This window comes from Coffea arabica, chromosome 1c (genome assembly GCF_036785885.1).
Source record: "Coffea arabica cultivar ET-39 chromosome 1c, Coffea Arabica ET-39 HiFi, whole genome shotgun sequence".
NCBI classification, from domain to species: Eukaryota; Viridiplantae; Streptophyta; class Magnoliopsida; order Gentianales; family Rubiaceae; genus Coffea; species Coffea arabica.
Genome location: NC_092310.1, coordinates 3567251 through 3589421, shown reverse-complemented (window position 1 = coordinate 3589421; position 22171 = coordinate 3567251). Strand labels below are relative to the sequence as shown.

At 33.1% G+C, this 22171-nt stretch overlaps 2 protein-coding genes across 4 annotated transcripts; both read right to left on the bottom strand.

Annotated features, from left to right (window-relative positions):
* Positions 1 to 768: 768 nt before the first annotated feature.
* Positions 769 to 2207, bottom strand: LOC113700516 (non-specific lipid transfer protein GPI-anchored 14). Of its 2 annotated transcripts, none has more exons than XM_027221072.2 (3): positions 1800 to 2207; positions 1247 to 1333; positions 769 to 1098 (listed from the first exon to the last, which is right to left on the bottom strand). In XM_027221072.2, exons 1-3 carry the CDS (start codon positions 2140 to 2142, stop codon positions 956 to 958), a joined length of 573 nt encoding a protein of 190 aa, XP_027076873.1. In that variant the 5' UTR covers positions 2143 to 2207; the 3' UTR covers positions 769 to 955. The 2 variants fall into 2 exon arrangements, with proteins under 2 accessions (XP_027076873.1, XP_027076824.1); XM_027221023.2 differs by having other exon boundaries at positions 769 to 1101; positions 1800 to 2191.
* Positions 2208 to 17134: 14927 nt separating this feature from the next.
* On the bottom strand, positions 17135 to 21878 carry LOC113700445 (uncharacterized). 2 transcript variants are annotated; one of them, XM_072046832.1, is made up of 5 exons: positions 21732 to 21878; positions 20958 to 21136; positions 18661 to 20695; positions 18191 to 18345; positions 17135 to 17501 (listed from the first exon to the last, which is right to left on the bottom strand). In XM_072046832.1, exons 2-5 carry the CDS (start codon positions 21048 to 21050, stop codon positions 17310 to 17312), a joined length of 2475 nt encoding a protein of 824 aa, XP_071902933.1. In that variant the 5' UTR covers positions 21051 to 21136; positions 21732 to 21878; the 3' UTR covers positions 17135 to 17309. The 2 variants fall into 2 exon arrangements, with proteins under 2 accessions (XP_071902933.1, XP_071902974.1); XM_072046873.1 differs by lacking the exon at positions 17135 to 17501 and having other exon boundaries at positions 18197 to 18345; positions 18713 to 20695; positions 21732 to 21870.
* Positions 21879 to 22171: the final 293 nt, after the last annotated feature.

Sequence of the window (22171 nt, the reverse complement as noted above, 5' to 3'; positions counted from 1 at the left end):
GTGCATTTAAATCGTGTTAAATTTATGCAAAGAATTCGTCTTTAAAATTTCGTGGCACATATTATGACAGAATTAAAACATTGAAAGTTTTTTTTTGGGGGGCTAAACTCTATTAATTTCTAATGCACATTTCAGATTGACAATATATTTGTTAAAAGCAATTGTATGAAAGTTTAAATTAACTTCATATTGTAATATAACTTATCTATAAATTTTTTATCTTCAAATTCGCTTCCCTAATTGCGAAATCCTACCTCTGCCAAATTGGCTGGTAACAATCCATGGTAGAAATGCATCTCTTTGAATTTTGTGAGTAAAAATTAAAAGTTGAAGAAATATAAAAGAGTTAACCTTATATACACTAATAGTATATACATCATTACGGTTGGATGCCTAATAACTATGCAAAATTTGAATTTTAATTTAAAATTCAGATTAGTTGTCAAGTATCAAACGGTGAAAGTGTATATACTAGTAGTATATATAAAGTTAATTGAATAATAAAATTCAGCAAGTTCTCCATTTACTATTCCCATGTTTATCTTGTCAAATTGGTATTATCAAATTGCAAATGCCCATCGGTTGGACCACTTTACAAATAAAAAAAAAGGACCCAAATTGCAAGATTAAGACAATTCAGTATTATACTACCAAACACAACATAGTATTTAGATTTTAGAGTGTTTAACAATGCATTTCCTTGTTTTGGCAATGGAAGTCTTAGAAACCGATTGAAATTTGTACATCAAATGAAGATTACCTATAAGATTTCATCATACAAACCTCTTTAATTGTAGAAATTTCCATTACATATTGGCATGGAAAAATTGGTATATGCCTTTTCACACTGGACCAAGACAGCACAAAGAAAAGGGGTGGGGATACAAAGGGAAACAGGGAAAGAAAATGTGAAAGCAACTATGTATGTTGATGGAATCCTATTGATCAACAAACACTAAAAATTGGGTAAGATCACATCAAGAACCACAATGATCAAGAGCCCTAAAACCATCTCAATTCTTAACCGCCTGATCCCTTTTCCTCCATCACTCTTAATAGCAGCACCAGTTGATCCCTTGTCAGTACTGGAACTTCCTCCTGCTAAAACCACAAACAAATTGGAAAAGGTTGAACAACTATACAAGTAAGTATATACAAAAACACAAAAGGGATTTTTAGAATAGATAATCTTGATAGTGGCATCCAACTTGTGTAGAATTTCTGTACTTATTATATGTTTTCTTACCTTCAGCAGTTGCAGAGCCGTTTCCATTCTTTGCAAAATCCTCAAATACCTTAGCATCAGGCGAATTAGGTGCCAAGTGTAGCAGGGCTGGGAAAGACAGAACACCGCATGATTACATGAAAAAACCAACATTCATGCTCTGGAAAAATTTTCAAAAATTTTTTTTTTTGTGGGGGTGAGGGTTCAAATCGTAGTCAAATTTCTAAAATGTCCAGTTTCATCCAAAATGCAATCATAGTCAAATTTGCCTCATTTTTCACTAGTTTCATAATCTGGAGATCAAATCCATGCTCTGTACTACATGTACTGGGGAGCTACCTTAAATCATAATTATAACATCTTATTCACACTTTTTTCACTTTTTTATGGAGTTTAATGTTTGTACGAGTGTAAGTTAGTTGTAGAGGATTTAATCTAATAACTAAAATTGAGACCTTAAGAATTAGAGGTCTTGGATTTAAATCCCCTTTTCACTTCTTAAACTTCATTCCTCCCCTACTAAAAAAATAAAAAATGAAAATTATGAACCTAAATAATACTACGTAATACATACCTGGGCATTCTGAGACATTAGCTGGTGCATGACATTTGTCAGGAAGGCTAAGTGCTAAGGTAGCATTAATCTTAAGACCAAGGTTAGGATCATTTCGATCCTTAACCAAGATACATAAGCATTCCCTGCTATGCTGCAGGACACCTTTGAGTCCACTGCAACAATCAATGGTAGGAGATTTCGCATCACCGCCAACATAAGGAAGACAACCTGCTAAACCTACGAGCTGGTTTGCACATTTTTCTCTGTCCTTATTCAAATCTGCGTTACAGAAAGTGCTGAAGAACATCAAGAGTAAGACCAACATGCATGGGACTGAACGAGGGACATATGTTGGATCCATTAATGAGGGACAGAAAATAGGAGAAGAAGGTGGAAGAAGAGGGTGGCATGGAAAGATGCCCCATGCCTTTTATGCTTTGTTCTTGACAAGTTGATAGTTCTTTAATGAGGATTAAGACAGCAAGACAAGCAGACAAAGCTGGTGGATCAGATTATTATTGTTATTATAAATTTTTTTTGTTTATTGTGGTTATTACACCAGAAAGTCTACAAATTAATTTGCACAGTTGGTTTATTGATGAGTGGTGTTAATTAACAATAATTGCGAACAAAGTTTGTGGTGGACAAATCTCACATTACCCCATGTAGTATAAGTTTGATTAGGCTGCAATATCATCAAGTAAATGGTATAATTCGATTGCTTCGAGGGATAACGGCCAGTACGATTGTGTTTTCTCCCAGTTTTATGTGGTTGATGTATGATTTACATTATTTACAATCACAATATATTTCATCTAAAGAAAAATTAGTATACATGAATTAAATATTTGACATATATTCAATACAGTAACATCATATATTTGCAGAAGAAAAATTATATGTATAAGAATCGTGCCAAACTAAACAGATCAGAACCGTCCAGTGCACATAAATGTGTGACCATGGCCAGATAGCATGAAAAATCTGTAAAGAAACTGTTGTCCATGATAAGTTTGCCAGCACTTGTCCAAATCATTCAATAGTCGCAATGCAGAGGTACATATGGTTTAATGCACATTTATGGAATCTAGATTAACGGCCAAGCTAGTAAAGTAGATGAAATATGGTACAGATGGTAGAGTTGGTGGAGATGGTCTGAGTTAGTATCATGTCTTTCTACTAATTTGAGATCGAATCTCTCCTAGAATATCTGTTCATCGCACGGGGCTTCTCTAGTGCGTTTTATCCCTCTGTATAGTTGGTAGGCTATTATATAGGGCGGGATTTATCCAATGCGCATTCTCGGATTGCTGTTGCAGACTCCCTTGTTAAAAAACAAAAGTAGATGAATTATGAAACCAAAAGCCCTTGTCCGTAATTGAAACCCTTGGCACAATAAAATCTTTGATGCAGGTCCAAATCCAGTTCAATTAAAAATATCTGCAATTTAACGTTTCATTTACATTTCTGTGTCAAACAATTTTAACTCTCATGGAGAGCCAAACACAACTAAGTTCTTTATTTCTTGCTAGTGATATGTCTGATGTCCTGCAAGTATATAGTACAATCAATAATATCCAATGAGCTTTTAAAGGAAACAAAATTGATTAAACGGAATCCGCAATCAATGTAATACTTCTTTTTTGAGAAATTTTATCAAGGTTCGGACCAACCAGTTAGCAAATCTAGTAGTTCGTTTGGTCCAGGCTGCATTAAAACTTCTCCTTTTCTTCAGCTACATAACTCGTTCTTGTAAACATTATTATCATCTTCCTTCCAAATTTGAGCTGCCATGTGAGATACCTTTCTACTCACTTCCTAACTCTTTCGCAAATTCCAATTGAGCCTACCTAGGTTAGGAAGGTTTTTAATGCTCCCTTTACATAAAATTCTCCTTGATATTTTGTCTTGTGCTCGTCTGTGCACAGGCTACAGATCGAGATGTGAGATGTGTAGAAAATTTTGAGTTAGCAAAGCCCGTGAACCCTGATGGTTAATTTAGGTCTACAATTAAGCAGAACGTGACCGTGATGAGAACTTTTTCCTCACCCGTGACACCTAGTTATAAAGGTAATTATATTAATCTACATAAGTGATTATACAGCAGTTTGAATGGACAAAAAAACCCAAAGAGACAAGAACAGCTGGGCCATTTTCTTCACGAAAAGTACAGCAGGGCCATCAGCAATGGCTGTGTGTCCGTCCTATTGCACTGCCATGATGAAATTCTTGTATAAAAAAGTTAAGTGTTGCATCCCTTGAATGAAATGCCAATTTCAATTCTCTCAAGTAAAGATTCTTGATGTAACTTTTTGAGATTTCATAGAAATATTAAGGGTTCAAAGTGAATTTAATCTTAAAAAAAAAAGGTTCAGGGTTCTGATTTTTTAAAGAAGTTGACATGGATAAAATTCTTTGATAAAATTCCCAAGCCATTATTGCATAATTGTGAAAGATGTCGACCTTTGTAAGTTGAACAAAAATACAAAACATTTCAATTGGGACCCCAAATTTATTGAAGTAGTTGTAATGCAGGTAATAGCAAAAATTGATGTAGCTTATCCACAATTTGGTCATTTCAATTCAAGCTACTGTCTCTTCAAGTTTGATGTTTATTTATGATGTAACATTTGTATATCCATCTCTATAATCGGTCCGAATTCGCAGATGTGAAGGCCCCCCCAAGAAGAGGAAATATCAAATTTCGTTAGTGGGATGCATGTAATTTTCCACAGGGTTTTCTCTAGTTATTAAGAACGAACTGTCGTTAAATGGACAAGTGCAGGAAAGTGAAGTGACAAAACAGATGTGACTCCAAATTGATTGTGGCTTTTCGGACCAGCCCGCAAGAATACATTAAAAGAGTTAGGTGGAGAAAATGAAGGCGATGTTAAATCATGCACAAGTAGTTGGTTCTTATCTTTTTATTTTCCTCCCCAATTCAAAACTTCTTGTGTATGGACCCTGTGAGAGATAAAGCAACTTTCACTATATAACTCTGTTTGGATTGACAATTTTTTCAAAAACAAGTTTTTTAAATATAATGCTATAGCAATACACGACAATAATTCAAAAAACATCTCATCCATACAATATTTCAAATATTTCAAAAAATTTTATAGTAAAAATTTTTTAAATACACTGTTACAGTAAAATTTTTCAAAAACAGCTAATCCAAACGATAGCTCAATCTGCCTAAAAGTATTAAGAAGAGCACCCAAAGAATCCTATATAGTTACTGTATATGTACTTGGCTGGCTCTTATTTTCTACTATTTGAGCACAATGTAGAAAGCTCAGATACTTTAGTCTACCACATTGGTTAAGTAAAATAAATGAACTTAACCGTTCTATGTAACCGAAGATTTCTATTGAGCAACAGTGACCAACATATTCTGTTTAATTATTGTTAAAAAGAATTCCCTCTTCGGGTCAATCCTATAAGCCGACCGCTTAACCGAGTTGGGTTGCTAGTTTGATTGGATAAAAAAGAAACTTGTTGACAAGTTAAGGATCATAGGTTTAACCAGCAAAAATTAGAAATTCGACTAGTTTTCACTGTGACCTAATAAATTTTGAAAAATTTCCAATGTTGGGCTAGTGAGGCTCGAACACATTGGTAGAATGCTAAAACTTACAAAGTAAGTAGCGACTACTGGATCATGTGCCTTTATTGTGTGTGTGTGTGTGTGTGTTTTTTTTATTTATATAATGCCTTTATTGTGTTTAGTGGACTAGTTTATTTGCTTTATAGTATTTTTAATAATTTAAGTATATTCTTTTATTATATCATTGGACCTATTGGTTCAACCAGTTGATTCACTGATAAACCACTGACTCATTGACCAACTCTTTTGTCGGGTTAGACGTAGTAATTATTCTTTTCTTTTTTCACGAAATTTTCCTAGAATTATTAAAGAATAGTAGTCTTTTTATAAATAATATATTAAATTTAGGAAATGTCCTTTGTGCTCTATATTTTATTATTTGCATTCCCACCATTTATTATATCATATAGTCTAATAAATGAAAACTATATAATAAAAATGATAGCTCCCACCATTTGTTATATCATATTGTCTAACAAATAAAAATTATATAATAAAAAATGATAGTAGAAGTGCAAATAAGAAAAGGGAGGTGCAAATAAAATTTTACTAAATTTATGCAAAGATGAAACAATTTGGCCTAAATCAATTGATTGCAGCCTGCAGGTAAAGCTAATCAACCAGTAACAATTGACACTTCCAATCAAAGATAGTAAGATAACATTCAATTCTGTAGTTGTGATCATGTGGCTGTCATTAACTCTGGTGCACTTGCCTAATGACAAATGGTCCATAACTATTCAATAAACGTGGCAACCTTTGGATCATAATCTTCTTCAAGGGAACTAAAACTCATACTGCTTAGGTTTGCCTTTTGAAAGCAAGCAAGCAGGCAGGCATGGTTTGGGACAGTTGCGTTGGAAGCCCAAAAAATAGTTCAGAAAACATGAAAACCATTGATTACTATCCTTAGAGCGGAAATTGATTTTATAGGAAGCAGATTAAATACAACTCTGTCTTGGCATTTTCAGAGGACTTCTTTGAGTAATGATCTGTACCAAATACAGAAGTGCTTAGTCTGGTGAATCAGCAATCATCATAAGTGCTTTTAAGACAAAGTAGTTAGCAGTTAGAAAAGTAATTACATACTCCTAATATTTGTTAGCGCTCCTTTTCTGTTATTGCCATATTTAACGTATTTAACACATTTATTTCTTGTCTTGTCATATTTATCATCTAAATTATTGCACGACATCTGATTTCTTACATTCATTTCAAATCCTTGAGCATCAAGGTGGTCGACAAGATTAACGTTGCAAGTCTATTTGTTAAGACAAGATACTCAAAAGTTTCACGTGCTCCCTTCATCCTATTTTAATAATTTTGATTTTTTTTTCTCACACAGTTTAAGAAATATTAGTTAATTTTATTGAAAAAGTAAATCTAACCCAATGTATTCCTAAAATACCCTTATATTAATATTAGGAGTATCACTAATTACTATATCTTTACATTAATTGCACCATTCAAGATACTCCATCCGCCCCACTTTGATAGCTCTATTTTTTTTTTCACATAGTTTAAGAAAAATAGTTAACTTTGCTGGAACAATCAATTTAGGTAGCTATTTTCGTAAAATACCCTCACATTAATTAGAGTACAACTTTATAGGAACTTGAATTGATGGTAAAAAAGAATCAATTCTCATTAAATGAGGTAAGTTTATAGTAACAATAACTTACATTGAATAAAGGTATTTTAGAAAAATTAAAATACAACTACATTCTTCAATTGGAAAGTGGACTTTAATTTGGGACAGACGAAAAAGGAAAACGGGACTATTAAAGTGGGACGGAGGGAATATATAACAAAGCAATATTCGTGAAAAAGTTGATTGTATTAAATAAGGTAGGCTATATTTGCTAATAACGAAGTATATTAAATAAGGGTATTTTAGAAAAATCAAAAGTTTACTATATTCTTCAATTTAAAAGTAGATTATAATTTGAAATGAATGAAAAAAGAAAACATGACTATTAAATTGAGATAGAGGGAGTATATAACAGTCCATTTATGTGAATTACGTGTAATGATTAACTGATCATCCCTTCTTTTTGTTTTGTTGAAGGAAAATAATTCTGCCCTATCAACACAAAGTGATGTGCGATTATAATACAACATATCTAGAAAAAAAAATGTGCGTATAAATTTTGTATTAGCTTGTGATTGCATTTATAACCTTATGAAAGTACGTATAATTCACGAGGTCTACTCTAAACTTAATTAGATGGTTAAAAACCGCATGGTTTTCATTTTTTTGCAAACATACTTAGTAATTTATCATAGGCAAAAGGTATTCTTCCCGCATCTAATTTGGTAAACGTGTGAAGAAATATATATCGGTTTGAAAAGCATATATAAATTTTAAGAGGAGTTACTTTTATTTCAAAAAGTAGCTTTCTCCATCTTCAGCCAAAATATCAGCCAAAATCGGAGTCATCTGGAAGGATTAACTCTGGGCTGAGAATTCAATTCCATTTGTTCTTATGTCTTGTGTCTTTTAGAAGCTTGAAAGTCTCATGATTTGAACCAGAAAAACAAAAAGAAAGTCTCATGATTTTGATTTGAACATTTTTTCTTTTTCTTTGTTTTGGGCAAAAAAATTTTTGTTATACATGATCATAATTCACAATTGAAGAGAAGCTATGTGAATGTGTATTGTGTCATAAAAATTTTATGTTGAAAGGTTTTATTATAGTTGCCTCATCTATTATGAAAATTTCTTTGTTGTATAGAAAGTCTCTGTGCCTATAGACTATATAGAGTTCATGTTGAAATTTGAAAAAAAATAAAATTAGATAGGATAAGTATATAAATGTACGGTAAAATAATAATTGTTAACATATGCATTCATATCGCAGATTTAGTATGATTCAAATATACTAACAAATGCTCACTGGCCACACACGTTAGGAAAGCTCGAAGAATTAAAGACATACTACTCCCTCCGTCCCATTTTGATAATCATGTTTCTTTTTTCACACAGTTTAAGAAAAAGTAGTTAATTTTGTTGAAAAAGTAAATTTAGATTGCTATTTTCCTAAAATATCCTCACATTAAATAGAGTACAACTTTATGAGAACTTGAATTCATGGTAAAAAAAGAGTCAACTCTCATTAAATGTAGTAGATTTATAGTAACAATAATTTACATTGAATAAGGGTATTTTAGAAAAATTAAAATACAGCTACATTTTTCAATTGGAAAGTGGACTACAATTTGGGACAGATGAGAAAGGAAAACAAGACTGTCAAAGTGGGACGGAGGGAGTATCATATTTGTTACCCACAACAGAATCAATCAATAAAGACAACATTTAACAAAACAAGAGAAGTGAGTATTACCTAATCTACTAATCTTAGAGCCAAAGGGACATTACTCAGAAGTACAAACTGACAACATCCAACTGTATAAACGCGTTTAATAGCACCATGCCTACAATTTAATGCCCTTAATTAACTTGCTAGTTCAATTAGTTGCACGTTGTAATGGAGTTTAATGTCAGATTATGTTCCACACTTATATAAAACATATAACTCAACATTTATTTTGAGTGTATTTTTGTTAATAATTGCCGCAGCTGGAACTCTCTTCAATTGACCAGACCTCTCTCATATGTGTGACAAAAAGCAAGATGATAGTGATCAATATTTTTGTCCTGAATTTGTTTTTCTTTTAGTTCTTATTTATATCAAAATAAAGTCCTAGAAGGGGGAAGCATGGGTTAGTGTAGTAGTAGCCAGAAGGGGTCGCATCCTTTTCTTACTCAAGGACACAAAAACAATAGACTTTGATCTTTTAAAGTTTTTATATAGAAGAATTTAGCATGAAAGTTTCATACATAAAAAAATAGACTTTGATCTTTTAAAGTTTTTTAATAGAATATTAATTAAGATGGGATAATCCACCCCCCCTCCATCCTAAATCCACACCTTATACATGTGTTAGACACTTGTGCCAGTACCTTTTCAACATCAAATTAAAATATTTTATAATAATATCTTTTCTAAAGGAAAATATTCACACCCTAATCTTTATTGTGAGTTTTATAGAAATTTCTATTATTTTTTTCTTTTCTTCAACATTCATTTTTCTTTAAAGTTGCTTTAAAATTTTCCTCTTTTCTATTATGACCTACTAACTTTATTTGGTTAAACTTTTTTTTTTTTACACTCACACATAATAAATGTGACCAAATGGAGATGTTTGTATATTAGGTCAATAAGATTACCAATTCCACCTTAAAAACTATTTATATTTTAATTTTACAGAATTGAAATATATATATATATATATATATAGACATTGTTATTTACATCATTATTAGTAATTGAAAAGTTCTAGATTGCTAAATTGATTTTAAATTAGAAATTAATATTCTTATGCACTTGTAAAATGTTTGAAAATAATCTCTACTTCAATGCAAGCATTTGTTTTTCTATTTTTGCTATGTAAATATATGTTTCTTTACATTATAAGAAATGTCAAATAAACTTAAAAGCAAGGCCATTATTGTCTAATATATGTATGAGGTCTGTATTTAGTCCGTAGGGGGTATAGATTGAACCCCTCCCAAACTTGGTGCTTACAATGTTTGTGGGTAGTTATGGTTGAAAATCAGTTGTGGTAACAATGGTTAATAATATGGGCAATATGTAATCAGATGGTAAAGGTATAATTAAGTGATTGTAGGGGTAAAATTGGAAATGTAAAAAGTAACAAAAAAATTACACCAAATCTAATGCTCTCCCTTTATATATACTAGTGCTCAAATGCACATCCAATGCGTGTGCAATCAAAAAATACATAATATTTATGTTAATATGTTTTAAATAAAATTTTTATTATTGAAGCAAACTTTAATCTTTTAAATATTTTTCATAAAATAATTTTATATTGGTAGTTGTAATGTCTAGGGGTATTTATGATGAAAGCATACACTTAAATAGTTAAAAGTAAAAATAGTTATGGGTAGTTATAGGTAGTTAAAGTAGTTTTTATAAGGGCAAAAAAGAAAATTCATAAAGTGTTAACCCAATGTAAACTCCAAATCCGTTCTTCAGTGCTCAATGCACACTCAATGTGTGTGCAATCAAAAAAATAATTGGTAGTTATAATATATTTAGGCATAGTTATGTTGAAAACATATGTTTAAATAGGTAAAAATAATCATGGGTAGTTATACGTAACTAAAGTAAAAGTAGTTTTCAAAGAAAGTTTATAAAGTGACGGTAAATGTTTGGAGTTAACCCCAAACTTCTTTTTTAAGCAATCAAGCTTTATATATAATATAGATAGTATATATATTAGGCTATCCTTAAACTCAAGACCGTATTTTAATGTGAGTAGATAAAGGTGGACAAGGCCCATCACGCTTACATTTTCAGATGTTCGAGGACTTGTAAAAATTATTTTTAATTGAATGAATCATAAAATAGTGCAAGTCAATATAACTATTTTATGTAATATGTAATAAAAAGTGTATTATACAGAAGTATGTACAATTGGAAGCAAAAAAACTGTTGGTGAGGGAGAACTTGAGAATCGGAGCAAGTTAGTTTTGGTTGAGTAACATTTGTGTGTCAGCTGATAATAGCATAGTTATTAAATCCGATCCGACCTGATGGTTCAACCGATCAACCCGGTGAACCGGCTATAAAATTGGGTTGGATTGTTAATTGGATCATTTGTGCAAGAAACCGTTGTCTTGTCAACGGACTGGCAGTTCAACCAGTCAACTCGGTTGAATCGAACGGTTTTGTAAGAACCCGGTTGTTGTGTTAAAAATTTTTAGAAGATGTTGCAATAGAGAATCAAACCTCGAACCTCAACCACAAGAGTGAAGCGCGCTCGCCACTGAACCAGCAAATCATTTTGTGCTTATATTATATATTAGATTTTTATTCTTATTTTATTTCTTCAAAACAAAATTTGTTTGGAATCTTTTGATAATATTTTATTATTCCCCAAATTCTATAAGTTATGAATGGATTTAAAAAATAGCATATTACACAATTCATTTTAAAGACAAATATTATTTTTAATAACTTTTTGCACTTAAAATTCGTAAGTAAACTAGATAACTACACTTAGATAAAATTTTATATTTGAAATTTGATGGATTGCTAATTAAATTTAGATTTTGTTAATTCTTATAAGAATTAATGATTTTAAAATAAATTGGACTAACTGAGTATTTACTATGACATAGTTTATTATAGTTTCAACTATATTAAAAATTATGAAATATAATATTTAAGTATATTTAGTGACCCATTGGTTGAACCAGTAATCCGTTGACCCCCTTCTTTTATCGGGTTCCTCCCCAGGTCGGGTTTAATAACTATGAATAATAGAAATAAGGTTAATGGATAATAGAGATAAAGGTGAGTTTGAAAACAAACAAAGTCAATACTAAGTTAAATAACTACGCAGGCTTTATCATTGTAAAGATTATAGATGTTTATGTACTTGCTTTAACAACAAAAGCAACTGTCTTACTCTTATCCTACCTTTATTTTTTTAAGGAAATGAATCAAATCATATCGAACTTTTAAGGAAACTAAACCTACCTTTTATAGTGTTTGATGCATTCCCAATATGTGTGCAATAAAAAAATACATAATATTTATAGTCATATATTCTAAATAAAATTTATAGTCATATAGTGTTTATTGCACACCCAATATGCATGCAATAAAAAAATACATAACATTTGTAATCATATATTGTAAATAAAATTTTTATTACTGAAACAAACTTTAATCTTTCAAATATTTGTCATAAAATAATTTTATATTGGTAGTTATAATGTTTGGGGTAGTTATGTTGAAAACATATATTTAAATAATTAAAAGTAAAATTAGTCATGAGTAGTTATAGGTGGTTAAAGTACAAGTAGTGTTTATAAGGATGAAAAAAGAAGTTCATAAAGTGATGATAAATGTTAATCCTAAGCCCCTTCCTCAAACTTTATATATAGTATAGATTATAGATGTTTATGTACTTGCTTTTTACAACAAAGGCAACTATCTCACTCTTAACCGACCTTTATTTTTTTTAAGGAAACGAATCAAATCGTATCAAACTTTTGAGCTGCTAGGCTTGATCCTAATTTTTGGCTTCAAGCTCAAATTCAAACTCAAATTTGATATGAGCTTAAATTTGACGTTTGAGTTCGATTTGATTTAATATTTAATAGTTTCGAGTTCAACTCAAGAGTTAATTTTTTTTTAATTTTCTAATTTTTATTATTATTTTATCAATAATACATATATAATATTCATATAACAAAATAGTAAATACATAAGCTTATACAAAATATTAATAAATATGTAAAAAAAAATTATTTGACCTATAACGAAACTAATATATGCAAGTTTAAACTTGATGAAGTACTTTAATTAAATCCTAACTCTTGTTCAAATTCAAACTCAAACTCATTAAAAGTTGAACTCGAATTGAACTCGTTTAAAATGAAAATCGAATTGAGCCCTTAACTAATTGAGCCCAAACTATTGTTAAGGGCTCAGTTCATTTACAGTTTTATCTAACTAGGTTTTTGCATGTTAAGATCCCTGGATCTAAACTTCCTGAGCCCCCCTCTCCCCACAAATCCCACCATAGAGAAAAAATATTCAATTTTTTTCAACAAGGTCAATGTCCAATTACCATCCAAACTTTTATTTGGTAATTGGATTTGGGCCGGATAGTTGGTATTTCGGTAAACTATCCAAAGTTCTAGATTGTTTTTCTAATATAGATTAGTTAAGAGTATTTAATTTGTAACTAACAATGTAAAGTTATTAATTTGTTAACTAATATACTTTTAGGCCACATATTTGTTTATAAGCATAAATTATAACTTATAAAATTATTGATTAATACATTAATCTATAATATGCTATATTAGTAGGCATGAAATATATAAAATATTTAATTAAAATATGAAATTCGGTAACTCATTTTGGAATTCGGTAATCGAATTTCAATTTTAAGATTGGATCTTAATCCGTTTTTCTGAATTCCATTTTACTGATATCCGATTACAGATCCAAATTGGATCGGCCGGCTACTCTTTTCCACAGTGTGAACTAGAGGTGGCAGTATGGATAAATGGTTCATAATTAGTTTTGACTTAATGGATGGTGGATGAAATTTATCCAATCCATATAGATCCATTTAATAAATGGATCTAAATGGATGGATCTAAATGGATTAAATAAAATCCAATTATCCATTTATAATCCATTTAAATATTTTGGTTACTTTGTTTTTGTATTACCATTTCTTGTAATATGAATAGCTTTGAGAAAAAGCGGGAGTATTTATAAACACAATAATCTTGGACTAGTCTAAATCGTGAATTTCTGGACGTCCTAATCACTTTTTTTCTCACCTTCATTAATTTGACGTGGATCTATTCTGCAAGTTTCCGTTAATAATTCTACAGCATCTGAGATATCAATTAACAACCACATGCCCCAAGTCTTTAGCGTGCAAAGGGCGTTGGAAATTAGTTATGTTTAAGTTGTTAAGATTTTCCCACTCAATCCTTCATTCAACAGCTGTCACATGTGGTCCTTCATTCCCAGTTGGTTCTAGTTAGAGGGATCTATCCGTTTCTTTTATTTGGTTTTTAGGGAAATGGATATATGTGATTTTTGTGGATAATCCATATAAATCCATTTAATTTAATGGTTTTACTTGGGTCAATCATTTAAAACCAATACCATAAATGGATAATCTAAATTCGTTTAATTATGGATTATATTGATGGATAGATGGATTTCAATCTAAATTGCCACCTCTAGTGTGAACACCCCTATCCTACATTTTCCCGTTAAACAAAAAAAAAAAAAACATAAAACCAGGTTTTCCGCTGGGATAACTAAAGGGGAGTCAAATCCCATATTTAGTCCAAAGTAGTGGAATTAATACGTGCCGGTATTCTAACCACCGGGACGTGGAGTTGACTCTCATGTCCTATTATTCTAGCAGTCGAAGCACTCATTAAAGTAAGGGATAATTGCAGAAACCTCCCCTAAGGTTTCTGATGGTCTCACTCACCTCCTCCTAACTTTACAAAATATCAGATACCTCCCCCGTCAGGTTATTGGGCTCTATTTGTGATATCATTGATGATGAATTGACAGATATACCCTCATAACTTATGATATATTTCGAAACTATTTTGACAGAATTAGTTAAATGAGTAATGTGAATGATTAACCAACTTAACTATAATTTGGATGCAAAACTAATAGTGAATGATTAACCAACTTATCTACTATTTGCTCTTTATTGTTGGTTTAGCTATGCACAAAGAGCTATTGGCTTCTACTTTCCAAAATGCAATACGTACCTTGCCTTTTCCATCAATTTCAGATACACCCCCTGAAATTTCATTGTTGTTAGATGATTTGTACTGTTTAACAAAAATTTAAGCCCCGTTTGGCAAATGAGTTTTTTGGGTGTTTGTCTAAAATTTTACTATAGTTTACTACAAAAGTTTTTTAAAATTGTTTGAAGTGTGTAAATTTTTGAATATTTTGAAGTGTATAGTTTAAAAACTTTGAGAAATTTTTTGAGGTTACTGTAGTTGAAGTTTTCAAAAAACTTGTAGCAGACAGACTTGACAAAAAACTCAAGTGCCAAATAAGGCCATCACTAATGATAATGTTGAGGGTAGATGTGGGATGAAGTGTTTTTCTCTCTCCTGATACATATTTAAAATTGTTTGTGCATTTGAATTGGGTGAGATTTGATACACTCTACTTAGTTTTAGGGGAGGTAGCTGATAGTTTGCAAAGTTCAGAGGAGGTGAGTGAGACTGTCGGAAATCTCAGGGGAGGTTTCTAAAATTATCCCTTAAAGTAATCCATCACTTACAAAAAGAAGAGAAAGTAAGAAAGAAAAGTTCAAATGGATCATTCAAATTTTTTTTTGGAAAAATCAAATACCTCCATTCATGCTAAATAAATCTTGAAGAGCAGCGTCCGTAACAGCCTTGGGAAAGTCCACAAACCAAACTCTACTTCCCTCAAGAGACAAAGACATTTTAGACACAATGTGGGTAGGAACATTGTTGGTCCTCCTCACATAATTAACACTTATAAAATCAAAAGTAGTCATGAGTGCTCTAATAGCATGAACTAAGTTACCAATCAATGACAGATCAGGCTCATTCAAATTTAATTATAAGTATTTCGGTTTTCAATCTAATTGAATAATGCTGAGACATAATCAACAGTAACCATTTCAAATACTGAATTGTCTATCCATTTCATTACCAACCAACAATGGATTTTATGGGATGAATATAAATAAAAAGCCTGGCATGCCTTGAAAAGATTTGGTTAATTTAATTTGTTTAAAGTCGTTTTATAATTTGTAGCCAACATTCCAGCCCAAGTCAAGTTCATTTGGCATCTGATTCCAGGAGCTTATTGCATCATCAATCGAGGACTAATGAACTACTGGAATCCCTTCATTTTTGAGCCTATTTCAGATCATGCAACGAATCACACTATACTAAAACGTATGGTCAAGCTTGATTCCATAGATAAGAACAGAAAAGATTGGGAGGAAATTGACATATTCGTACAAAACTGTGATTAATGCAACTTTAAGTACTCCATATTTCTTATTCAGTTGATTCACCTCAGTTTTCTAGAGTTAATATAGCTGCAGATGGATTTCAGCGTATACATTTCTATGACCATTTTTGTTTAGTTATGGATCTCTGGACAATGTCAGAGAATTTTATCGGACCAGTGCATATAAATTGGCTATGGAAACCTAGCAAAATGGATGGAGGCCAGAATCAACCCTGACAAAGAAAAGGTCTTTTTTGTGACCTTGTCCCCAACACATATATGGTGAGTTTTAGTTTACTGAAGATCCGTAGTGTTCAAACTTGAAAGCCTAACCAACAGATTTTAGGCCACTTGAACAGGTTGGCTTGGTATTGTGGTAGGCCCTTTAACAATCTTGCCCAATTTGTAACATAGATCAGTTATTATTTCATCCTTTTTTACCAAAACACCAGTTATATACTACTGTTTTTTCGTGATTTTCATTGTAGAACTGGGATTATCAAAGCACAGAAAAGAAGATCATACTTCAGTCTTTGGTGCCAGGCATCCCAGATGCATAGAATAAGATTTGCTATGCAATGCTTTTGCAGGGATTGTAGCAATGAATCAATGATTGCGGGATTTATCCTCAAATTCTTCTGTCTTGAATGGTTGACACAGTATTGATCATCTTCTTAGATATGCCAACTTTAACCTTTTGATATCTAGGAATAACTAATGAGCAATATCCATCTTTTCAGGAATATTCGATCGAGAGCCTTCTCTGTTATGCTAGGAATGAGAATGTGACTTGGATAGCAGACTACAAGTCCAACATGATAAAACTTACAAATTTCTGCAAATCAGTGTTGAGATGCATGCAATGCTGTAGCAGAAAATGTGTATGTTTTTGCTGTAGGATGCGGCATGGATCCCATATAGGCTGCATTTACAATGGCGGTTCATCTTTTTGCTCTAATTTTCATCTGATGCACTTCAATTAGTAGCCCATTCTAACTTCGATGTTAAAAAAGTACTTAAACCTTGCTCAATTTGAATGCCCAATTCAAAAAAGATTACCAATTACTGCCAAAAATCGTACATTTTCATTTATATGATTCAGGCGTTGTCAATGCTGGGCTATTGCAAGAAAAACCATCAGCTCATGGTTTGGAGAAAATGTATGATTGTGTTATTTACTTTTAGTTGCTTCAGCAGACTTTAAAAGAATCTGAACCCCCTTATTGACGTAGGACAGCTTGAGATTCATTACAGAGACCTGCCTAGGGAAGAAATGTGTAGAGCACATTTGGCTGCATAGTTGCAACCAAGGATCAATGAACCTTACAGAAGCTCCCACTCTGACTCACCCAAATCATGTGCTTGTGAAGGTCTTGATGCAGATGGCATGTAAGGTGAAAGAAACAGCTCTGAATGGAAGCTGGTATCTGCCTCAATGTCACCAAATCGAATTGACAACTGCTCATACTCCTTGATTAATCTCCTTCTCGAAGCAAAAGCCTCCTGAATCAGTTTCTGAGAAAGGGAAGAAACAAAAGATGAAGTGAAGAAGGATCAGTTGTGCTCGAATATCCAATCCAAAAGCATGAAGCCTATCGTCACATGCTCAAGAGGTGATAACGATACTGCAATACCAATAGTACAAAAAATATGGAGAGCCAGACAAATCCCTACATGTACAAGACTAACTATTCCTAGCTATGAAAGACTTTCTACCTTTCACAAGGCAGAAAAGTTTGTTTCTTGGGCTGTTATGATCATAACAATTATGACACTGATCATTATGGCAGGTACTCATTTGAGAAAGGCAATCTATCATCTATACCACAAAGGTCAAAATAAACTTCAGCAATACATAACATTAGTTTGCTTATCACCAAAGTTCAAGCAGCGATCATTCCAAATCATACTCAGCTAAATGCTTAGAAGGAATTCTCGAATAAACTTTAGCTCAGGTACAATTTACTTTAACTACTCTTGTACAGGCATGCACGACAACAAGGCCAAACAAGAGTAATCAAAACAGTGCACTTTTCAAATATGTAACTAATACTATGAGCCATGACAAGATGCAATCATAAAATTTAAAGTATTTGATGGGCATCAACAAAAAACACCACACTACCCCTCATGATGCATCCACATATACCACCTAATGCGCACACACAAACACACACATACAGAGAGAGAGAGAGAGAGAGAACCTTGAATGATCTAAATTTTCTTGGTCTGCATGAGACAGCATGGAGTATTTCATTATCCATGACAACACAACTGTCCTCAACTTTTACTTCATCAGACAGATCGATTGTCTCCATTTCGGCATCATCAATATCATTAACAGAGTCATCAAAGATCCCTGTTAAAGCCATTCCAAAGTCAGGAACCATGTGTTATGTATCATTCTCGTAAAGCATTTGTCTAAAAGCATGACAGTGTTCCAACTGGACAATGTTCCTTCTTGTTGAAAAGAACAACAGACAAGCCATTCAGACGATGTAAATATTAGCAGTTATGGGCATAAAAAGCTAAATACTTCCTTTCCATCCACCCTTTGAACCAAGACCCCCCCCCCCCCCTTTTCTTAGAATAGAATTATGAAAATTGAACAAAAATATAAATAGTTTGAACACATTTCAATCATATACAAAGACACCAGTTTCTAAATAAGCACCTGTGAAGGGTTGTTGATAGGTAGTCATAGGGAAAGCAGGCATCCCACTTACAGCTGTGTTACCAGAGGTCAAACCAGAGAAGGATGCACAGGAAATGCTGGAGAGTGCTGACGAACAATCAGTGGAATCAGTGTCATCAAAACAGACTTCCTCTATTTTCTGACTAGAATTTGCCTGTGGAAGTTCTAGCAGATCCAAAAGTTCGGTTGATGCAGTATAATTTGAAGATTCTGTCTGAGCTACTTCAAGCTCCCAACAAGTATCTGAAGAAACCAGTTCAGATGATAGGTTGGTGCTCAAAACATCTGAAAGTGAATTGCATATTGTCTCATTCTTCAGGAAGGCTCTAACCCCAGCATCATTAACTGAACTAATGGGTGAAAAATTGGCAGAGTTTGTAATTATATGGTCTTCTTTCCTAGAAATTGGTGACAATCCAGGTGAACTTTCACCATTTTGAGAACTGAAGTCGTCATTTTCCACTTGCAGCTTGCTTGAACATAAGTATGACTCAAATATACTATTATGTCCAGGACACCCTAAAACTTCTGGAGCTGCATGTTTCTCCCCAAAGCCATTCTCCTCAACATCGAAATTAGAGGACATGCATGAGCAGTATCCATCTAAAGAAAAGTCAGATTCAGTTTCAGTTTCATTAGAACAAGACGGCCTATTACATTCTCCCTCTTCTTCTTCAGAAGCTCTGAGCCCTTCATCATTAAGTGAAGTTTCTGGTGATGACTTTGCCTGAATGGTTGGCCAATATTCATCATTCATGGAAGCATGTAATGATTCACACAAACCTTTATCCAGCAGAGAATTTGAGTCCGCAGCCTTAGAATGCTTCTCCCTTGGATGTGATGAAAAATCGAATGAACTTCCATAACTAGAGTAACTTCTGTCATCAACCACCAGATTCTCCTTTCTGCCATTCTCTTCAAGACCCATACCATGTTTTGTGGATCCTACAGAGCCATTATGATCTAAAGCCAGGTTTTTTACTGCTTCCTCAGCAGGATCTGCATTACTATCTGCTAAATGTTCAACTGGATCAATTCCAAGCACATTATTAGGAACCAAAATTTCTGGAGAACATTTCCCCAGATCACTAGATTTTTTATCATCATCAGTTGAACATCTCATGGGTGTACTTCTGTCTTTCAAAGCATAAGAATCATAACAATCTGGCTGCTCCTGTGTCCATAATAACTCCCACAAATTCTTAGCCTCAGAAGAAGTTGCATGCTCAGAGGCTGGACGCTCCTGAACTGTGTCATTGTCTTCAGCACATATCTTTGACTCCTTGCTGATTGCATTTTCACCATCTTGTTCAAAAACCAAGTAAGTTTCTGTTTCTTCAGAAACATCTGTACCATTGCATTTCATATAGTCCTCCCCAGATGTTCTAAGCTCCACATCCTCAACTAAAACCTTTGGAGAAAACTCAGCCTGGAAGCTCTTTCTCTGATCTCCTTCATTAAAAGTGTCTAATGGCCCATATAAATAATTATCAACAGGAAACTCCAAATTATCAGTTGGTTGATGCTGCTCCCTCCAATATAATGGTAATTCAGATGAATTTTCATCTGTAGGATAATTCAAGTTACTAGTTGGTAAATAATCCTCTCTTTTGACATTCTCCTCAAGAACCATCTCTATTTTATTGTGGAAAGCAGCATCACTCATTTCTCTCCTGTGCAAGTCCTTTTCTACTACTTGGGAAAAATCTGCAGAAGGTGGAGGGCTGAGCTGTCCCAGATGGTCCACTTCATCTGGATCACAACTTCCAAAATCAACTTTATCCTGCTCCTTAGATGATCCCCTTTCACTGGCATGTCTCTGCTTATCTTTGTCAGCTAGTATATATTTAGTATTGTTCCCTAGAGCATTATTTTGTGCAATGGTCCCCGACTGAACTTTAGCTTGTTTAATATCCTCCAAAGAAGATTGAAAATCAAGCACCACATTAGAATATAATGTTCTCATGCTTTCACCAACTGTTTGCACTTGATTCTTTACATATTTAGCATTGTCCTGCAAGAGCAAGCAATTCAACAATCAGAAAGATCTTCATATAGATAATCATCTGTAGCATATGAAACAGGGAATCTAGAACAATTAGAACATTAGACCACATGCTCCAGTCCTCCTCGAGCATGAGACATGATGTCAATGCTGAATCAGGCTACTCTAAGACCTCCATTATCAATAGCCATAATCATTGTTATAATTTTTACATGAAAGCAATTACAAAAAATTCAACATGGCAAATAAAAAAAATAAAGGAAAGCAGTACCTTAGTCACAAAATCATCAACGTCCTGGCAGATAGCCTCAAACTTGTGGTATATGTTCCCAATCCATGTTCTACCTTTGGACTCGTGATCCATAATGCTTGTATGCTACCTTCCTCAAATAGGGATTAAAACTCTGCTTTTCAAAAAGCAACTATCTACGAATCCAACCACGATACAACCTGGACAAAATATTTAGAGATTTCATTAACGGGGCAAGTTTGTACTTGAAGATTAGTTCTTATCCTGTTGTTTAACTCCAGCAAACATAAAACCATCATTCTGCTACTAAAAAGTCTACTGTCTTTGGAGGGAACACAAATAAGCGACAAAAAAGGAAAAAATAACAGTCTGTCAAAGTTGGGCAATAGCAGTTCGATAATTAGCTATATGAGATCAATCAAGTCAAGAAATTGACTTACATTTAAATAGGTTTTATCCCATTCTTTACCCTGTTTCAGACATTATTAATTTCAACTAATTCATGTTAACATCCACAAGAATTAAGGAAAGCCTTAACTTTTGATCATCAATGAACAGTTTAACTCAATCCCACAAAACAAGAAAAACCCACCAAGTGGCAAGTACTGAACATTATTCAACCTTTTAGAATCCAAAAACCACTTTTTCCTTTTCTATTAAATTCAGGTAAGTAAAGCTCCTGATCAACGTAAAAACTAGCATACACAATCGGCAACCAGGCGGACAATATATACAACTTTTATACTAGCTCACATTACAACTCTAGAGATATCCTATATGAAGCCAGGAGCTTACCGGCTACCGGAGGCGTCTGCCGGCCGGTGGATGCTTATGAAGATAATCTGGAGAGGATGATGATGGTGGTGGAGAGGGCCGCAGTTGCTCAGTTTCTTGGACAGAATTCGGGAAGAGTTTTTGAGGGAAAAAAAAAAAGCTAATGGTAGTGTCGTCGGGGAAGGAATAATTATTCTTTATAGAACTTTTTTTTGTAATCCTTTTCCGTTTATGTTTTCTTTTTGTCCGTTATAGTCGAAAGGGCCTCGATTTTTCAATTTGGGCCAATAATTTTCTTTTTTTGATAATGGGCCAATGAATTGTGAAGTAGTGTCAATTGGAACCAAATTAGAAATACAGGTAAAGTTTACCGATCAATTTCAAAGAAGAGATACTTTCCTTCTTTTTCATAGTTCACCTTCATGTAATATATTAACCAACTGTGATATCTGTAATTTATC